The sequence below is a fragment of the Diabrotica virgifera genome, chromosome 3 (genome assembly GCF_917563875.1).
Source record: "Diabrotica virgifera virgifera chromosome 3, PGI_DIABVI_V3a".
Taxonomy (NCBI): Eukaryota; Metazoa; Arthropoda; class Insecta; order Coleoptera; family Chrysomelidae; genus Diabrotica; species Diabrotica virgifera.
This window is the reverse complement of record NC_065445.1, coordinates 167,751,044-167,772,666: the sequence shown is the minus strand read 5'-3', so window position 1 is coordinate 167,772,666 and position 21,623 is coordinate 167,751,044. Positions and strand designations below refer to the sequence as shown.

Here is a 21,623-nt window from a genome sequence, read left to right as displayed (position 1 = left end):
TAAAAGAGACAAAAAAAATGTTTCAAATAAAATTTGTTCCTTACTAAAAAACAAAGAAAAAAACTTTTATTAATCTTAAATTCAACAATTATAACTCAAGATATTGTAAAATTAGTGCACAATGCAAATTGAAAATTGCAAAAGAAGTATTTTTCGAAGCTCTATCAATCGTAACTTGGATTCTACGCACAAAAATGAGCCTTAGAAGGTCTCATTTTAAAGCTTAATTGATAGGTTTCCAAACAAAGTTTGTTAAATTACTTTATCTTCATTTGTTTTAAAGTTATACCCGTTTGAAGTTTTAATTTTCTTTAAAAAATTGTACATTAATTTGTTTATAAGGTTTTCAAGCAAATTTGAGCTATAAACATTTATACTTTAATTAACAATAATGATAGAAGAAATCAAAAGGAACATTTTGAGCTTACGAAAATGTTCTTCACTTTATTTTTGGCCAAGATATCGATATTTTAATAGCGCAAGCTCTGAGGCGCAAGATCGGCTCACAGCGTAAAGTTGTTCTGAAGCTATTTCCTTGTGGCATTAATTATTCTAAACGGGAAATAAGCCACAATTTAACTGAAAAATGATTTTATTAACGTTTCCACGTCCAAATCAGACGTCGTTGTCAAAATACAAAATATTAATAAACTAAACAAAAATGTTGTTGCTTAGAAAAACATTATTTGCTAATATTAGCAAATTATTGCTAATAATTTAATTTAATCTGACTCAAAAGACTTTAAAATAATATTGCCAATATTTATGAGTTGCGTTCCTGGGACGACTTTACTAAAAGATAGTTCATTAAATCTTAAATGAAAAATTTGATTTAGGGTTAGTTTCATGTAATCGAATGAACTATCTTTCAGTAATGTCGTCCCAGGAACGCCACTTATAAATGTTGGCAATATCATTTTAAACTACTTTAAAATGTATATGTCTGAATTCAGTCAGATTAAATTAAATTATTAGAACAATTTTTTAATAAGCATCAACATTTTTGTTTAATTTAATAATATTTTTTATTTTGACAACGACGTTCAATTTGGACGTCAAAACGTTAATAAAATAATTTTTTAGTTAAATTGTGTCTTATTTTCCATTTAGAATAATTAATGCCGCAACTAAATAGCTTTAGAACAACTTTACGCTCTGAGTCGATCTTGTGCCTCAGAGCTTGTGCTTTTAAAGTATCGACATTATCGATATCTTGGCCAAAAATAAAGTTACAAACATTTTAGTAAGCTCGAAATGTTTCTTTTGAGTTCTTCTATCATTATTGTTAATTAAAGTATAAATGTTTATAGCTCAAATTGCTTGAAACCCTTATAAACAAATTAATGTACAATTTTTTTAAGCAATTTAAAATTTCAAACGGGTTTTACCTTAAAACAAATGAAGATAAAGTAATTTAATAAACTTTTTTTGGAAGACCATTAATAGGCCTTTAAAATGAGATCTTCTAAGGCTCATTTTTATGCGGAAAAGTCGAGTTACGATCAACAAAGCTTCGAAAAATACTTATTTTCTAGAATGAAATACAGAATGAAATACTACATTATTACTGAGGCCGAAAGTCCCTGAAAACTTCTATAATGTTTGTTTTAATAAATAATTACAGGGGTGAAAATAAAAGAGAAAATTTAGTGTGATTTTTAATAATTGCAAACATTTAATTCAAAAGAAACTTTTTATTTATTTTAAGGTACTGTCGGCCCTCGGCAATAGCGTTACCGTTCATTCTGCGTTAAAATTTTTTAAAAATACTATTAGTTTTCTCAGGATTCGAATAAAATGAATACATTTAAAACACATTGAAAATTTTGACAGGCGACATTTTGCGCCTTTCCCGTTAAATTTTTTGCAACATGCTCCCTGCATATTAAATTAAAAATTTACATTTAAGTAAATAAACAATAATATTTTGTCATTTCAAAGTTTCCAAACAAATTTTATACAGGGTGTCTACATAACTAGGAACCATATGGGAAACTGTTTTATTATTGATTTTACGAGAAAAATTTATTCTTCATAAAAAGTTCTGCATTGTCTAGAACTCAGAATGCAACCATCAAATGTCAAATTTTATGAATCTTATATTAGGTATGTCAAAAAATATGAATTTCAGTCAATAGCAAAGTACGTTTAGTTTTCACAATATTGAAAAGTTAATTATTTATATGGGAAATAAGCCACAATTAAAATGAAAAAAATAATTTTATTAACGTTTCGACGCCCAAATCGGGTGCCGTTGTCAAAATACAAAATATTACTAAAATAAACTAAAGTGTTGTTGCTAAGCAAAAAAAAAATTCTTCTAATAATTTATTTAATCTCACTCATTTATATTGGCAATTCAGACATATATTATACATTTTAAAGTAGAAGACTTTAAAATGATATTGCCAATATTTATGAGTTGCGTTCCTGGGACGACTTACTGAAAGATAGTTCATTCGATTAAATGTAAATATTGGCAATATCATTTTAAAGTCTTCTACTTTAAAATGTATAATATATGTCTGAATTGCCAATATAAATGAGTGAGATTAAATAAATTATTAGAAGAATTTTTTTTTGCTTAGCAACAACACTTTAGTTTATTTTAGTAATATTTTGTATTTTAACAACGGCACCCGATTTGGGCGTCGAAACGTTAATAAAATTATTTTTTTCATTTTAATTGTGGCTTATTTCCCATATAAATAATTAATCATAAAAATGCCACAAGGAAATAGCTTCAGAACAACATTGAAAAGTTTTTATGAAAAGTTGTTCGGCATTAAAAACTATAGGTTTGTTCTAGCAAACAGTCAAACTAGTCAGAAACCGTCAGCAAACAGTTGGTCAGTGAGAGAACATAATATACAGTGCGGTGGAATAAGTGTTGCCCCCCTGTTAATTTGTTCATTTTAAGAATATAAGCAAAACGCTCGGACAGGTCGATTTTTAAACTAACAATAGTATGTTATAGCATCAACGTTTCGAACTTTACGCGGTCCCTCTTCAGGTGACAGGCATAACTTTGATTTTTTTAAATGGTAAACTACATCATGTGACACCTCATCTAACAGCTTTTAAAATACTGATTTCAAAAATGTATAATACTTTAATCCTTTTTGAGATCGCAGGCCCAAAATTTCGGTCGAACTCTTTTTAAACGCATTTATTTTTTTCGAATTCTGAGAAAACTAATAAGTATTTTTGAAAAATTTAAACGCAGAATGAAAGATCAGATTATTACCGAGGGCTGATAGTCCCTTAGAATAAACAAAAAGTTTCTTTTGAATGATATATTTGAAATTAAAAATCACACTAAATTTTCTCTTTTTTTCACCACCGTGACTTATTAAAATAAACATTATAGGAGTTCTCAGGGATTTTGGACCATCGAGAATACTGTAGTATTTCATTCTGCGTTTAAATTTTTCAAAAATATTTATTGGTTTTTTCAGGATTCGAAAAAAATGATTGCATTTAGAAATAATTCGACCGAAATGTTTCGCCTACCCTCTCAAACAGCATTAAAGTATTATCCATTTTTGAACTTAGTATTTAAGAGCTTTTAAATGAGGTGTCACATGATGTACTTTCCCATTTAAAAAAATCAAAGTTATGGCTGTCACCTGAAGAAGGATGACGTAAAGTTCGAAACGTTGATGCTATAATATACTATGGTTAGTTTAAAAATCGACCTGTCCAAGCGTTTTGCTTATATTCTTAAAATAAACAAGTTAACAGGGGGGTCGAACACTTATTCCACCGCACTGTATGTAGTCACCAGTGCTATCCCCTCTACTCGCGCTGGTCGACTATTCGCTGATGGTTTCAAACCGTTTGAAACTGATGCTAGAACAAACCTAATGTTTCTATATGTAATTACATCCTTCTAATTGAAATATATTGTGATCTAGAAAGGCACTTTACTTTTGATCGAAACTCATATTTTTTTACATAGGTAGGTATATCTCATATAAAATTGAAAAAAATTGATACGATTTGATGGTTGCAGCTTAGATTTAGACCATGCAAAGCTTTTTAGAAAGAACTTTTTATTGTATATTAATAATTGTACTTTTCAACAACGCCCTTTTCATTTGTTAGAAATAATGTGATAAGTCTTTTATTATTATTAATTAATTAATCAATAACAATAAAAGAGCTATCGCATTATTCGTAATAAATGAAAAGGGCGTTGGGTATCTGTAATTTGAGAAAAAAATTTCAATTAAAAGGATGTAATTGCATATTAAAACATAGTTTTTAATTAATTTCAAACAACTTTTCATAATAATAATTTTCGATATTATGAAATATAAAGTACTCTTGATCGAAATTCATATTTCTGATACTCATAAGATTTACACAATTTTATATTTGGTTGCATTTTAGTTTTTAGACTGTGCAAAGCATTTCATGAAGAATCAATTTTTTTCGTAAAATTAATAATAAAAAAGTTTCCCATATGGTTCCAAATTACGCAGACACAATGTCTTAAGTATTTTCTTTTTTTTTTCAAAATAAATTGTAAATTGTGGATTTTATTAGAGGAAACCCGGTTATAACTATTTAAAATAAATTATTATTATTCTATGCTATGCAATGATTATGATACTTACCATTTTCACAATTAACTTAACTTCCACACCACTTAAAATAACAACAAATAAAAAAGATTGTTCAATATTTTTTACACGAAAACAAAAGTTTAAAATCAGGGCAGAAGAAACCCAACGGATATTGCAATAATAGTCGTAGGTAATTATTAAACTAATATAAAATAAAATTTTAAACGTTTCACTGCAGGCAACCACCTGTTCACCAATAACAGTAAATAATGTTTGTGCCTAATAAACGCATAGACGAGAAGGAAAAAGATACTCAAATCAAATACATAATCATAATTCATAGAGTATTTGATGGATTCGACCGTTACTTGATGGAAGTTCATTTTATCTCACAATAAAACACTGAAAAACGTTTGTTTTCTATACTTCCACAAAATTTATTACAACTATGTTATTACTACAGCTGTTTCGGCAAAGTGCCTTTCTCAAGTGATATATTTTACAATGTGTTTGCCTTTTTAGTAATGTGTTGCAATGTGTTGTAGTAATAACATAGTTGTAATAAATTTTGTGGAAGTATAGAAAACAAACGTTTTTCAGTGTTTTATTGTGACATAGAGTATTTGTTTACTTAAGGGTAATTATCATAAATTCGAGTAAAAGATTCACTTTATACGAGTAAAACTTCTTGATCTAGCAAGTTGTGTTTTTGTTGGAGTAAAACTCTTAAGTTGCGTTTTATGGGTGTTAATTATTTATGTTTCTACTCGTCAAATTGTATGCCAAGCGTAATTCAAAGATAAAAATTAGGAAGGAAGAACAAAATGTAATTTTGTATTTTGTATTTTGACGTAGTAAGTTCAACATTTCAGGGCGGAAATAATTATTTTTTCAATAATAACACAATCTTTGATTTTCGAAATTTCTCTAGCTGTTCATGTAATAATTAAAACTGTAGGTATATAAAAATGATTATTTCATTTAAAATAAATATTTCTTATTTACCAAACCTTCGGTTTGGCGCCCCTTTGGGGTTACGCCCGCGTGCACCGCACGCGTTGCACGCCCGCTTACGGGGGCCATGAGTTGAATCATCATCATGGCTTATTCACTCCTAGCGGAGTGTTTACCGCCCTTTTGGGCTCTCTGATTTATTTGTGGCGGAGAATCAGTCAGCTGTTGTCTTTTACTTTTTATTATTATAGCAGCGTGTGTGACTTGGCCCTGTCTACAATTTTCATCCATTCTTTCCGTTCCATACAAACCTTCTTCCAATTGTAGATTCTCAGCTTCTTTATGTCTCCTAAGACTTGATCTCCCCATCTTGTTTTGGGTCTTCCCTTTGGTCTCTTTGTTGTTGGCCTCCAGCCAGTTATTCGCTTTAGCGTAGAGTCTGGGTTAGCTCTTTCTCTGTGTCCCAGCCACCCGAGCCTTTGCGCTTCCACGAACTTGATTATGTCTTCACCCTGGATGACTTCTTTAATTTCTTCATTGGTTAATCTTCTAAATTCGCCTCCACTTATCCTCACCGGTCCCATTATTCGACAAATTATCTTTCTCTCTAAGATTTTTAACCTCATTTCATCTTTTTGTGTTAGGCACATCGTCTCTGCACCATAGGTGATCACTGGCCTGATTGCAGTCTTGTAAATTTTTAATTTGGTTGTTCTACTAATGTGTTTCTCTTTCAAAAATTTTTGGTAGTTCCAGTAGGTTTTATTACCCGTGTAAGGAAAGTTGAAGGGTTGGTATACAATTAACCCTTATAGTCCTTATTTAAATAATTACTGCTTCATCTGCTACAACATACTTTATTTACAAGTCTTTGAAGTGTATTATAAACAATAACATTATATCAGCCAAACCATGTCGCAATTCTACGTACAATAATATAATTCATTCTCTCGTGTTTTGTCGTCTATTTTATATTTTATTCTTAACTCAAAACAACACGTCTTATGGGTTCACCTGAGTTCAATGTCACTTCACTAATACATATCTTATTTATAAGGTTATTTAAAATTAACTTAAAATATATTATTCTATATAGATTGTCCTAATGATATTACACCCGGTAGGATGCGTTCATTTATTTCATCCGTTCTATCGTTTCTGTCATTCACCATCACTCTCAAGTATTTGAAACGGTGTACTCTTTCAAATGTATATGCACCAAGCTTGATTTATTCCTCGATATTCGTATCCTCTCTTGAGCACTTGAGGTATTTCGTTTTGCTTTGGTTTATTACTAGCCCTCTCTTCTTTGCTTCTTTATCTAGTATTAATATTATATTCTGCATGGTTTTTAAATCTCTAGTAACCAGTGCAATTGCATAATTTTATATCCGCATAATTTTGGCTGCTCTTACTGCCCCCTCTATGGCAATGTTAAATAATGTTGTTGACAGGGAGTCTCCCTGTCTGACACTTACCTCCATTTGTACTTCATCTGACGGGCCTTCCCTTGTTATGATTCGTGCCTTGGATTCCTTCATCGTCATTTTCGTGAGACTTACTAGTTTTTCTTGAATGCCTAGTTGAATCATATCATTAATTAGCTACTCCCTTATTACACTGTCAAAGGCTTGATTGTAGTCAATAAACAGTGTATGTAGATCTATTCCGTGCTCGTAACTTTTTTCGACGATTTGCGTTACAATGTGTAATGTAAATTGCGTCTTTTGTTGACTTACCTTCTCTGAATCCATGTTGGTATTCACCTATTTTGGTTCTCGTTTCTTTTTCTATTCTTTGTCTGAACAAATTAGTTAATATTTTGTACATTGTATTTAATAGCGTGATTTCCCTGTAGTTAGTGCATTTCGTCTGGTTGCCTTTTTTATGGATGGGTATTATCAGACCGCAATTCCAGTCGTTTAGCATGCGTTCTTCTTCCCATATTCGTTCTATCAGCTTGTGGATTCTGTGTGCTAGTTACTCTCTCCCTTTCTTGAAGAACTCAGTTAAAATGTCATCTGGTCCTGCTGCTTTCCTTGTCTTTAATCTGTTTATGGTCGCCAATACTTCGTTGTATGAGGGTGGCTCTGATTGTTCTTCACTCTTATTTTCTGTTTGTTCTTCATTTTCTGCATTTTCAGCATCGTCTGTCTTTTTGAACAATTCGAGATAGTGTGTTTCCCATTCCTTTTTTCCAATATTTGCCGGTATCTTTCTTTTGCCAACTCTTCCATTTTGCCTGGTCTTAGAAGTGTTTTGATATTACACGTTCCTATTCTTATTTTTCTGTTATTGTTTTTTATTTTATTTTTTTTTGTTTTGTTTTTGCGTATTTTCTTACAAAATATTTTCATGTCCGTATTCATTGCCCACTTCGTTATATTGTCGCCGTCTTTTGTTATATTTTCTGTTAGTTTTTTGACGCCATTTTTATCAATTTTCCGCGTGGATCTATATTATCAGATAGGAGAGGTCTGTCGTTTATTGTGCTAGCGTTACCCTTCTTCTCTTCAGGTTTCTTCCAGTAATTTACATCCATGCCTTCTATTTGCTCCAGTGAGAACAGTTCACCATTTATCCATAATTTGTTGTATTTTAATGCGGCCATTATACATACAAGGAAATGTGGAAGGCCGAAGATCACGAGGAAGATCCCCAACAAGATGGATCTATCAGATTACAGGAATATGCAAAAGACCTATACATGAGTTAAAAGAAATGACCAGAGACAGAGATCTTTGGAGACGGACAATACACGACATCACGTCGACCACTACACTCCCTCCGGGTGGTCAGGATTGAAGAGAGAGAGAATGCGGCTGTGTGTCCTTCCTGGCGTACCATTTTCATGTGATGGAAAAGATGCTTCCTTTCTTGTAGTATTTTTTTCGGGAAGTCCTTATTGATATAGGTTTTTAGCAGCTTTCAGAATTTCGATTCTCGTAGCTTCCTTTTTCATTTCTAATATGATGGGTCTGGGTACATTTTGGGGATCACCTTGTCTGCCTATTCTTCTCATCTCTACCAGTCCTTCATCTAGGTTTGTTTGTACGCCGATTTTTTCCATTATCAACTTTATCTTATTTATCATCTCTTGTTCGCTTTATGTTTGGTTTTCTGCGAGCCCCTGTATTACTATGTTTTTTGTTCTAGCTTGTCTTTCCAGTATTTCGATTCTAATTTCTTGTTCCATGATTTTAGTTCTCATTGCTTTGTTATATGCTTTCAACTGCTCGTTTTTTTATTTAATTTTTCCAGGTCTACTTGCATTTTATCTATTTTACTTTCCACTCTTACATTTCTTTCATTCATTTTCTCTAATTTTTCTGATATCTGCTCCAATGTACCGCGGTAACGGTGTCTGCCCAATCAACTTGTCGGAGCGTCAATGAGAGTTGAATAAAAGGGTAATAAATTAGTTGGAAGTTCTGTCCGACAAAATACATGGAACGTTTTCGTAGTCTGACGTTCCAAATTTTTAACCTGTTCCACAATTAAAACTTCCCATGTTCCAGTTTTCCCATCCAACAAAGTTTGTCCGACTAGACACCCTTAAGCTATTAACAAATTTTCAGCTAATCAACTTTTTTTGGTACGCGGAATCCAGGCCTAACAGTAAAATTCTCGTGATTTCATAGTAAATCACCAGAATAATACCAAGAAAAAACCTCATGATACTATCCCGGCATGGTAAATATTTGGTCTTACATTCAATTTACTGTCAAACTTAAGGGCATGGGCGCAAAATGTCGCCTGTCAAAATGTTCAATGGGTTTTAAATGTATTCATTTTTTCGAATCCTGAGAGAACTAATAAATATTTTTCAAAAATTTAAACGCATAGTGAAAGATTACATTAATACTGAGGGACGAAACTCTCTGAAAACTATAATGTTTATTTTTAACAATTACAAGGGTGAAAATAAACGAGAAAATTTAGTGTGATTTTTAATTGCAAATATTTGATTCAAAAGAAATTTATCATTTATTCTAAGGGACTTTCTGCCCTCGGTAATAAAGTAATTTTTCATTCTGCCTTTAAATTTTTCAAAAATACTCATTAGTTTTCTCAGGATTCGAAAAAAAATAAATATATTGAACACTGAACTCTGATTTTGTATGTATTTTATTTTAAAATATAAATGACGTATGCTCGATATGGAACTTAAAATGAATATTATAATATTATACTGGGTTGGGATAAAGTATGGAACCAAGCAAATAGCTTTGAAACAAAAAGAACAATAGGTATTTATGAAACTTTGCATGCAAGTAAAGTGACGCAAAAGACATTTGTTGCCATATTTTTTGTGACTACTCCACTTCCGGTTTCCCCGGAAATACCCTTAACGTATTTAATTTAAATGGGATACCCTGTATATTTTTGCTAATTTTAAAAGAACTTCTTATTTTTAATTCATACATACCAAATTTGGTAGAAAAAATTTGTTAAAAAGTGTCTGTAGATAATTTTTTGTATTAGTAGGAAATGAATGAGTACCATCTATACTGTAGAGTAAAATTGTTGTTTGCATGCACCGCATGACTTATACTTATTTGAATTTAGTATAGTAGGTAAAAATGTTACTGAACTAATTGACAGAAATAAGTTGTATTAAAAATGGTTCATTTAAGTGAAACATATCGTATTGGAATATTAACGATAATCGGTTCTGGTGAATTTTCATTTTTTGGAAGTGCATTTTCCAAATCGATGGATTTGACGTAAATAATTCATAGAGTGGCCCGCTCGTTCTCCGGACCTCAAACCGTTAGATTTTTTTCTTTGGAGTTATCTAAAATCACGTGTTTACGTTAGGCGACCAACATGCTTGCAAGATTTGAGACAAAGAATAATTGATAAATGTGAATACGTGGAAAAATCTTGCAAAAAGTGACGAATTTATTTATAGGCTTGCACGTTGTCAGAAGGTGAACAGCAAACATTTTCAATATTTGAAATTTTTTTTTTATTTTTAATATCATTGGTCTTACGTAAATAAATTAACCTATTTTTTAACTGTAAAGAGATTTATTTCTTGTTTTAATAGATTTTTCTTCCAAACTTTGTATGTATGAATTAAAAATAACAAGTTCTTTTAAAATCTGCAAAAATATACAGGGTGTCCCATTAAAAGTAAATAAGTTAAGGGTATTTCCGGTAAAACCGGAAGTGGAATAGTAACAAAAAATATGACATCAGATGCCTTTTGCGTCACTGTCCTTCATGCAAAGTTTCATAAATATTGTTCTTTTCGTTTCAAAGATATTTGCTTGGTTCCATACCTTATCCCAACTCTGTATAATATGTAGGTACAGTATGGTGCAAATGAAAGGAATAAATTCGTTATTTCGTAAACCGGTCACTTTAAGGAAAGATCCCGAAACAGGTCAATTTTTATTTTTAAATTACAAAATTTTGGAATAGATGTCATACTAGTGACGTCACCCATGTGGGCATGATGACGTAATCGATGATTTTTTAAATGAGAATAGGGGTCGTCTGCTAGCTCATTTGAAAAGTTATTCAATTCTCTACTCAGTAATATAAATATTTACATAATTATTGTGTCCAATAAAATGTTTAATTTAATTATTTGGCGAAAAAAGAAGAATGTATGTAATTTATTTAATTCAAAATACATTTTACTGCTGTCGGAAATCATACAAAAATGTTTATATTACAAATAAACAATTAAATGCTTTTCGCTTAAATTAATTATATGTTCAAACTTTCAAGTGGCTGGCGGGAGCTGGCTTGGACATTGAATTGAATCGAAAAGCAATATTTATTTCTGAAATAAACATTTTTTCTGATTTAGGCAAACAGTAAAATGTATTTTGAGTTAAATAAATTACATACTTTCTTATTTTTTTTTTGTCAAATAATTTAATTAAAATTGTTGTTGGACAAATAATTTTACAGATAGTTATGTAAATATTTATACTACTGAATAGAGAATTGAATGACCTTTCAAATGAGCTAGCCCACGACCCCTATTCCCATTAAAAAAGCATCGATTACGTCATCACGCCCAGATGGATGACGTCACGAGTATGACATATGCCAACAAATCATAATTTAAAAATAAAAATCGACTTTTTTCGGGATTTTTTCTTAAAGTCACCGGTTAACGAAATAACTAATTTATTCCTTTCATTTGCACCATACTGTATATCAATTTTTAATATTAATGAGTCAGACATAGTTAAATTATTAGAAGAATTTTTTTCACCGAGCAAAAAAAACAAAATTTCTTTTTTAATTATGTTTTGTATGTTGATAGCGTTTTCCGAAGAGGAAGTCAAGGTCAAAATAAACATATTTCAATCTTAAACCGTGGGTTATTTCCCAAATTAAATATATAAAACAATAATATAAGTCTAAATACGAAAAAGATATTTACAGCACAAACAATCATCATTTCGGGGCGTAAAATCCCGGCCTGACCCAAAAAATGTCAACATTTTTTACGTCATAAAAATCATATGTAGAGATAATATTATGGTATATAAAAAGAATAATTTGCCTATTTGCCTTAGTATATCTATTTTGTTTATTTTGAAGACTATTTCAAGATGAGGGTTGTGTCTGCAATAGTGGTGAGTTTGTTCGTTTAATTTTTGCTTAACATAAAAATAATAACATTTATTCGATATTCATTATTTTTTTTCATTAAATTTAACCATGTAGTCTTCGTCGGTAAATCCCGTCTCCCAACCGGCGGTTGGATATTATCAAAAATATCTTCACTCTATCTACCACTGCTCTGAAGAGTTCTATTAAACTGCACTTAAGCCAGTCCTTTAAATTTTTCAACCATGACATACGGTTTTCATACTCATTCTTGGTCTTATTTTTCTCTGCATTTTCAATTTTAGCATTTCATATCGCTGTCCCCTCATTATGTGTTCCAGATAATGTACATTTCTTATTTTTATTATGTTTGGTATTTCTCGTAATACTCCTGTCTTCATTTTCGTCTGTATCCATCCAATTCTAAGCCTCCTTTTGTAACACTACCATTTAAATTAATGAAGCTAATTTATGTGTTCTTACTTTAATGACCAGCTTTGAAGTCCATAATGTAGTGTAGAAAATACGTCATATTATATCAGAGATCTTCATCTCAGGTCTAATATAAGATCTCTATTAACATTTTTCAAACGCATTTCTTGCTGTTTCTATCCTGGCCTTTATTTCTGATGTTTCATAGTTATTTTTTGAAATCCAGGATTTCAGATATTTGTATTTTTCAATAGTTTTTATTGGTACATCTCCCAAATGTATATAAAAAAAATTGCTATTTACCAGATATTATTTACTTTCAAGTTTATCTCTAAATTACTATTCAACAGATAATTACTACAGTAACTAAAAATCGTGTTAGTGTCTATAATTTGTTTATTCTGAAGATTTTTTAAAAATAAGGAGTGTGTCTGCAATAGTCGTGATATTTTTTGTAAAATTTTTAACAAATATAAAAATACTAACCTTTATTCGATGCTAGTTCATTCTATTTTATTAACTTTACCTTTTTAGTCTTCTTATTTAAGTGCTGTCTCCCAATTTGAGGTTGGGCTATGATAAACGCTATATTAACTCTATCTGCGTCTGCTCTGAAGAGTTCTATTTACCTGCAATTCCGTTAAATTTTTCAAGCATGACATTTTCCTTCTTCCCATACCCTTCCTCATATTATCTTTCCCTGTATTATCAATTCCAGCATTTCATATGACTGTGCCCTCATTTCGTGTCCAAGATATGGTAACTCATTTTCTTTGTGTTTATTATTTCGTAGTGGTTGCCCATTCCTCGCAATACTTTTCTACGTTTTCTTCGGTGTTCATATTTTAAGCATCCTTCTGTAACACTACGGTCAAAATGACAAGCTTCTGTATGTGTTTTTGCGTGAGTGTTCAGCTTTCAAGTCCATATTCTTGTATCTAAAATACGTAATATCTGAGAGCTATTACTCTCAGTCCTAATCTAAGGCTTTTATAAATACTTGTAATTATTGTAATCCTGTATTGTAATTATTATTGTTATATTCTGACTCTTTGTGTGCTTTGTCCATAAAATTGTACAATTTTTAGTGACAATAAGGCATATTTTTATTTTATTCTAAGAGAAAGTTTCATACGCAGTTGTTGCTATCTCTATCCTGGCCCTTACTTCTGTTGTTTGATCGTTATTTTCTGAAATCCTGGTTTCCAGATTTTGTACTTTTTAACCCTTTCTATTGGTACATCTCCTAACAAATATCTGTTTATTTGCATATTTGTGTACTTTGCTATTATCATTTATAAGGCCCTTTTTTATCCAGTTTTAGTCCATATTCTAGTTGGAATATGGAGCAGTAGTAGTTGAAGTTGTTCAGCAGAGATTGACATAATCACGGTGCCAGCTGCATATCTTATGTTTTTAATAGTTTTTTTCGGAATTTCTTCACCTTCAGATAGTAACGAGTCAATATATTGGATGTATTCACTTATAATATGGATTCACATTCAATATATATCCCTGCCTAACTCCCCTCCCGATTTCAGTTTCTTATCTGCGATCTGTTGCAGTAAAATTTTGTGATTATTCTTAAGTCCTTTTTTTTATGTTTCTGTCTTTAGAATTTGGACTAATTTTTCATATCTTATCTTTTCATATCTTTGTGAACCCTCACCGACTATCATCTATTCCTTCTTTCAGTTTTTTATTTTTACTACCATGTATTGTTTTCAAGAATAATTTGAGAATGTGATTTGCAAATGATATTATTTTTCTGTATTCACTACAGTCTGTAGCGTCTGTATTCTTATAGTCCAGAAAGCCACTGCGCATCCACTAGGAAAAATATTCTGATTCGGATTTTTTGCACAATCTTACTCAAAAAGGACTCCTTTTAACAAATTTACATGTTGCCAGGACCAAAAGGTGGTCAAAAATTTTTTAAACCTTTTTTTTTGTTTTTTTCCTAAAATTATTTTTTTTGCATGAAAAAAAGTTTTTTTAGGTTTTTTGGATCATTCCAAACAGAAAATGTCTTTAGTGACTTTTCTCTAAAAATGAAAGTTTTTGACATATAAGCGATTAAAAATTGAAAAATTGCGAAATCAGCCAATTTAACCCTCAAAAACTATGTGAAAAACTGAAATTTTAAATGTTGCCAAGGTAGGTAGATATTCTTTAAACATCGATTGATGAAATCCCGAAGAGTTTTTTGCATACAATATTCAAAACTCCTTTGTTTTTTAATTGCTAATCAAGCGTGCGCGACACTATTTTCCACCGACAGTATGGTGCAAATGAAAGGAATAAATTCGTTATTTCGTAAACCGGCGACTTTAGTAACCGTTATTTCGTAAACCGGCGAAGTTATGATATTGTGGCATATATGGTATACTAGTGACGTCATCCATCTGGACGTGATGACGTAATCGATGATTTTTTTAAAGGAGAATAGGGGTCGTGTGCTAGCTCATTTGAAAGGTTTTTCAATTGTCTATTCAGTATTATAAACATTTACATAATTATTTATACAAGGTGTCCAAAATCTTTTTATTAAATTAAATATAAATAATTATGTAAATGTTTACATTACTGAATAGATCATTTGAAGAACCTTTCAAATGAGCTACTACACGACCCCCATTCTCATTTAAAAAAATCATCGATTACGTCATCACGCCCAGACGGATGACGTCACTAGTATACCATATATGCCACAATATCATAACTTAAAAATAAAAATCGACCTGTTTCGGGATTTTTTCTTAAAGTCGCCGGTTTACGAAATAACGAATTTATTCCTTTCATTTGCACCATACTGTCGGTGGAAAATAGTGTCGCGCACGCGACAAAGGAGTTTTGAATATTGTATTGCAAAAAACTCTTCGGGATTTCATCAATCGGTGTTTAACGAATATCTAACTACCAAGGCAACATTCAAATTTTTAGTTTTTCACATAGTCTTTGAGGGTTAAAAATGGCCCATTTCGCAATTTTTTAATTTTTAATCGCTCATATCTCAAAAACTATCATTTTTAGAGAAAAGTCTCTAAAGACCTTTGCTATTTGGAATTATCCAAAAAATCTAAAAAAACTTTTTTCCATGCAAAAAGAATAATTTAAGGAAAAAAACAAAAAAAAACAAAAAAAAACGTTTAAAAATTTTTTGACCACCTTTTGGTCCTGGCAACATGCAAAGTTGTTAAAAGGAGTTCTTTTTGAGTAAGATTGTGCAAAAAATCCGAATCAGAATAATTTTCCTAGCGGATGCGCAGTGGCTTTCTGGACTATTAGGGGTAACCATTGTTTCGTATACTTATATCATGTTTTGTATGTTGTATGTTGTGTTATATAAGTCTACTATAAGGTTTTATTATTACTTATGCATTTTAAGCTTTCTACTGGGATTTGGTCCAGACCTACACCGCTTTGCCATTATTACTGATTTTTTAGTACCATTTAATATTCTCTTAATATTTTTAAAATCGCACCATCTTCTACTTCTACTTCAAGCTGTTCTGTTCTATCCTCTGAAAAACTCATTGATGTATTATGTCCATCTCTATCTCGTTTATTGTTTGTTAGCATTCAACAGTAGTTTTTTAAATGCTTCGTTTCTTGTGGTATAATAAATTACTTTTACTAGCAGAGCACCAAAGCTCGTTCAGTTGCAATTAATAACACAATTGTAGTACCAAGCAAGGATGCATTTAGAGAAGCCTGTCTGACAAGATTCTAGATTGCGGACTCAGTATTAGGCTTGGATCCTGCGTGCCAAAAAAAGTTGATTAATAACAAGCTGAAAATTTGTTAGTACCTTAATCTAGTCGACAAACTTTGATGTACGGGGACACTGGAACAGGGGAAGTTTTAATTGTGGAACAGGTTACAGGTTTCGAAGAACGGGAGACTACGAGAACGTCCCATATATTTTGTCGGACAAAACTTCCAGTTGATTTGTTACCCTTGCATTAAACTCTCATGCGAAAATCAGACTGCTATTTACCACCAATATAATACCTGTCATTTGACATGTTCTACGTGTCGGACTTATTAAAATGCCCAACATATTTTTCGGGCAAACATTTTTTCATATACATATTATATAAAGTTTGCTATTGAATAAACTTTAAAACATCCTGCTGGTTTTCACATTCATAAACTTGTTAGGATAACCACACGGTTAGGATAATCACGTTCCACAATTAAAACTTCCCCTGTTCCAGTGTTCCCATACATCAAAGTTTGTCCGACTGGACACGGTTAAGCTATTAACAAAGGGTACCCCCCGTTAAGATAGGCAAAATGCCCTCACTCTCAGAATTCAATTTTTTTAATTTTTTTACGTTCTGTGTAATTAAAAAATGGGATAACGCGGATTTTTAGCTCGCCACCCCCCCTTACTCCTTCCCCCACAGCCAAAAACGTAGATTTTTAGATTTAATTTTTTTTAGTTGGGTTGCAATTGATTTAAAAATTTCAAAAAATTCACTCGTGTAGCTGAGGCTTTTACAAAACATGTCCATTTTTTATGGACCCTTAGATCGAGTGTACATAACCTCAAATTTTTTTAAAACTTTTTTAAAACCTATAACTTTTTTTTGGAGGGGGCTGCAGGTCCAATTTTTTTTGGATTTTGTGTATTCTATCAAAAGCTATCTCTCTGATTTTTTTCAGATTTTTCCGTCAGGTGCGCCATCTTGAAAAATCCGGAAAACTGTTTTTTAGGGGGTTTTTAGGGATTTTCTCCATTTTATAGACTGCAACATAGATCAAATCAAGGTTTTGTTAATAGATTATGTATAATTTGAAATAAATGAGTATTTTAGGATTATCAAAAATTGGGCAAAACACCTTTAAACCCCCCAAAAACCATGTTTTTTTAAGTTATGTAAGGGTTTTTGCGGGCTTAATGATATTTTTTGAGATCGATACAACCTGAATATTTTTTTTCATTTTTTACGTTATATGTGATTAAAAAATAAGACTAATAGCATTTTTAGCCCACCACCCCCTCCCCCTGCCCCCACAAAAACGTCAATTTTTCTATTTTTTTTTGTTTATAGTTGCAATTAATTTAAAATTTTTATGAGCCTTCTACAAAACATACCTATTTTTATAGACCCGTGTAGGTCGAGTGTACAATACATATAATTTAATTCCTTTTTTATTTTTCTAAAACGTATTTTTGACTTCCAATCGATATTTTTTTAAAACTTCCAATGAATATTGTACATCTCTCTCTCGCGGACAGCCGCTTTAATACATGCTTAGCGCTCATTTTTAATTATTTAAAATAATAGTTAGTAATAAAATAATGACAAAAATTTCTTTAGGCTATTGCAGAGGGGGCTTTAAACTTTGAGTTGGTTACTTTATGACTTTCATAATAATAATTTTTAATCGAGTTATTAAGCCTTGCAAATGTCCATTTTCGCGTTTTTCAAATTTGAAATTGCATGTAACTCGACAACAGTCAATTTTATAGAAAAATCACAAGATACCTTTTTTGCTCAGCTTGATCCAGAGAATCTAAAACAAATTTGTCCGAAATGAAAAAATTGATTTTTTTAATTCGTTTAAAAAAATGTTTAAACAACTTTCCGACCGCGGTACTGCCTGGCACCTTGTGGATTTGTTATAAGGACCTGCTTTTGAGTAAGTTGGTGCAAAAAATTAATCGGAATAATTTACCTAACGGGACAAGCATACAGCGTGGACTATTTGCATTATGAGCATATTAAATTTTAAATCTTGTTCTGAAGCTATTTCTTTGTGGCATTTTTGTAATTAACTATTCTAAATGGGAAATAAGCCATAATTTACCTAAAAAATTATTTTATTTTCCATCTGTAACGCGATAGAGAGAACTCGATAATCTGTGACGCACTGAAAAAATGGTTTGGGACGATCTATATAAATAAGTCAGATTAAATTAAATTATTAGAAGATTTTTTTACCAAGCAACATTTTTGTTTAATTTATTAATATTTTGTATTTTGACAACGACGTTCCATGTGGACGTCGTAACGTTAATAAAATCATTTTTTAATGATAAGAGCTGAGGCTTTTACAGAACATCTATTTTTATGGACCCGAAGGTCGAGTGTACATATTATAACCTCATTTTTTTTGTTTTTTAATAGGTACGTATAACTTTTTTTGGCGATGGCTGCTAATTTTTTTTTTGTGTTTAGTGTATTTTACAAACCATCTACGTTTGGCTCATAATACAAATAGTCCACGCTGTATGCTTGTCCCGTTAGGTAAATTATTCCGATTAATTTTTTGCACAAACTTACTCAAAAACAGGTCCTTATAACAAATACACAAGGTGCCAGGCAGTACCGCGGTCGGAAAGTTGTTTAAACATTTTTTTAAACGAATTCAAAAAATCAATTTTTTCACTTCGGACAAATTTGTTTTAGATTCTCTGGATCAAGCTGAGCAAAAAAGGTATCTTGTGATTTTTCTATAAAATTGACTGTTGCCGAGTTACATGCAATTTCAAATTTAAAAAACGCGAAAATGGCCATTTTCAAGGCTTAATAACTCGATTAAAAATTATTATTATGAAAGTTATAAAGTGACCAACTCAAAGTTTAAAGCCCCCCTGCAATAGAATAAAGAAATTTTTCTCATTATTTTATTACTATTATTTTTAATAATTAAAAATGAGCGCTAAGCATGTATTGAAGCTGCCGTCCGCGAGAGAGAGAGAGATGTACAATATTCATTGGACGTTGTAAAAAAATATCGATTGGAATTCAAAAATACGTTTTAAAAAAATAAAAAAGGAATTTTGAGGTTATATGTATTGTACACTCGACCTACACGGGTCTATAATAATAGGTATGTTTTGTAGAAGCCTCATAAAATTTTTGAATTAATTGCAACTTTAAACAAAAAAAAAATAGAAAAATTTATGTTTTTGTGGGGGCAGGGGGAGGAGGTGGTGGGCTAAAAATGCGATTAGTCTTATTTTTTAATCACATATAACTTGAAAAAATGAAAAAGAATATTCAGGCTGCATCGATCTCAAAAAATATCATTAAGCCCGCAAAAACCCTTACATAACTTAAAAAAACATGGTTTTTGGGGGGTTTAAAGGTGTTTTGCCCAATTTGTGATAATCCTAAAATACTAATTTATTTCAAATTATACATAATCTATTAACAAAACCTTGAGTTGATCTATGTTGCAGTCTATAAAATGAAGAAAATCCCTAAAAACCCCCTAAAAAAACAGTTTTCCGGATTTTTCAAGATGGCGCACCTGACGGAAAAATCTGAAAAAAATTAGAAAGATAGCTTTTGATAGAATACATAAAATCCAAAAAAAATTGGACCTGCAGCCCCCTCCAAAAAAAAGTTATAGGTTTTAAAAAACTTTAAAAAAAATTTGAGGTTATGTACACTTGATCTAAGGGTCCATGAAAAATGGACATGTTTTGTAAAAGCCTCAGCTATACGTGTGAATTTTTTGAAATTTTTATATCAATTGCAACCCAACTAAAAAAAATTAAATCTGAAAATCTACGTTTTTGGTTGTGGGGGGAGGAGTAAGGGGGGGTGGCGAGCTAAAAATCCGCGTTATCCCATTTTTTAATTGCACATAACTTAAAAAAATTAAAAAAATTGAATTCTGAGAGTGAGGGCATTTTGCCTATCTTAACGGGGGGTACCCTTTTTAGCTTGCTATTAATCAACTTTTTTTGGTACGCCGGTTCCAGGCCTATATAGAACAATACAATATAGGTTGTGAAGTTACTCCATAAAGTGGGAGTTAAACATTTACTTTTGTTCTAGGCATTCCTCTGCGTCGTGCTTTTGATAATCCAAACTATATCCGCAGCACCTGCGCCCATTCCTGGGGGTGGCGGTGGCGGTGGCTGTGGTGGTGGCGGTGGAGGTGGCAGTGGCGGTGGCGGTGGCGGTGGCGGCTGTGGCGGTGGAGGTGGAGGTGGCCGCCGATAATTAAAATAGCTAATTTTAGATGTGGACTCCATAAATTTGTATATTTTATCTATCCTTATTGTATACTGTAAAATATTTGGCAATTAGAGTGTATATTTCTATTTATTTGCTATTATATTATGGATAATACTCTACGTATTACAGTAGATACATAGTACGTATTACAGTAGATAGATAGTATACCTCTATGATAAATTGAAAAAAATATTTTACTAATAAAGGTTTTTTATTGTAGAGAACTGTTTTTTTATTTTTTTACTAAAATTGTAGTTTTTTTACTAAAAATAATCATATAACAAAATTCATGTAAGCGGTGTCAAACATAATATAGACTACTTTTTTCCAAAAAGACGCCCCATCGTGCCGGTGGCGATAGAGATGGCAACGGCGCGGTGGTGGTGGTTGGTGACGGAGTTGGCAAATAAGAACAAAAATAATGATTTCTATTGAAAATAATAAAAACTGTTCTTAACAATTTTTAGACTTTTGCAATTTTACATGTGGACTCTACAAAATTGTATATTTTATCTATCTTTATTTTATATTGCAAAATGTTTTTGTAATGAGAGTATCTTTTTCTATTTATTTGAAATAATGAGTAATACAATACACTAAGTATTTTAGTATGTAATAAATAAAAACAAATATACCTACTAATACAGATTTTTAAGTTGTAGAGGACTAAGGCAGTTTTCTTACTAAAAATAGTATCATTTAAATAACAGAATTCATGCAAGGGGAATCAAAAAGATATAGACTAGTTTTTCCAAAAAAGGGAATCAAGTTAATACAAACAGCTTAAAGATAACATGGAAAATGCGTAAATTGTTTCTAAAAGAATCCAGTAAAACTACTTAACTTGCAAAATTCATAAATATTTGCAACAAAAAGCATATCCATGAGGAATGCCAACAAAATGAATGCATACGCTCATGAAATGAAAACATTTATCATTAAAACCCATACTGATATTTTAATCGTTGCCGAGACACACTTTATTACGATTACTTTAAGGTAATACAGCCCATTTAGGGGAAACTGTAATTATTATAACAAGAATAAAATACCGCTAAACGTCGTAAAAATGAGTGGCGCCCACAATATTCCAGATACAAAA

At 31.4% G+C, this 21,623-nt stretch overlaps 1 protein-coding gene across 2 annotated transcripts in view; it reads left to right on the top strand.

Annotated features, from left to right (window-relative positions):
* Nucleotides 1-11,976: 11,976 nt before the first annotated feature.
* LOC126881382 (short stature homeobox protein 2-like) overlaps nucleotides 11,977-21,623 on the top strand; it is a 98,149-nt gene continuing 88,502 nt past the window's right edge. The window contains exons 1-2 of one of the 2 annotated variants that reach the window (XM_050645624.1): nucleotides 11,977-12,130; nucleotides 20,339-20,745. In XM_050645624.1, the coding sequence (XP_050501581.1) occupies nucleotides 12,107-12,130; nucleotides 20,339-20,506 (192 nt within the window). In that variant the 5' untranslated portion in view covers nucleotides 11,977-12,106 and the 3' untranslated portion in view covers nucleotides 20,507-20,745. Of the gene's footprint in view, nucleotides 12,131-20,338; nucleotides 20,746-21,623 lie in introns of those variants that run through there. The other variant, XM_050645623.1, reaches the window with a different exon arrangement.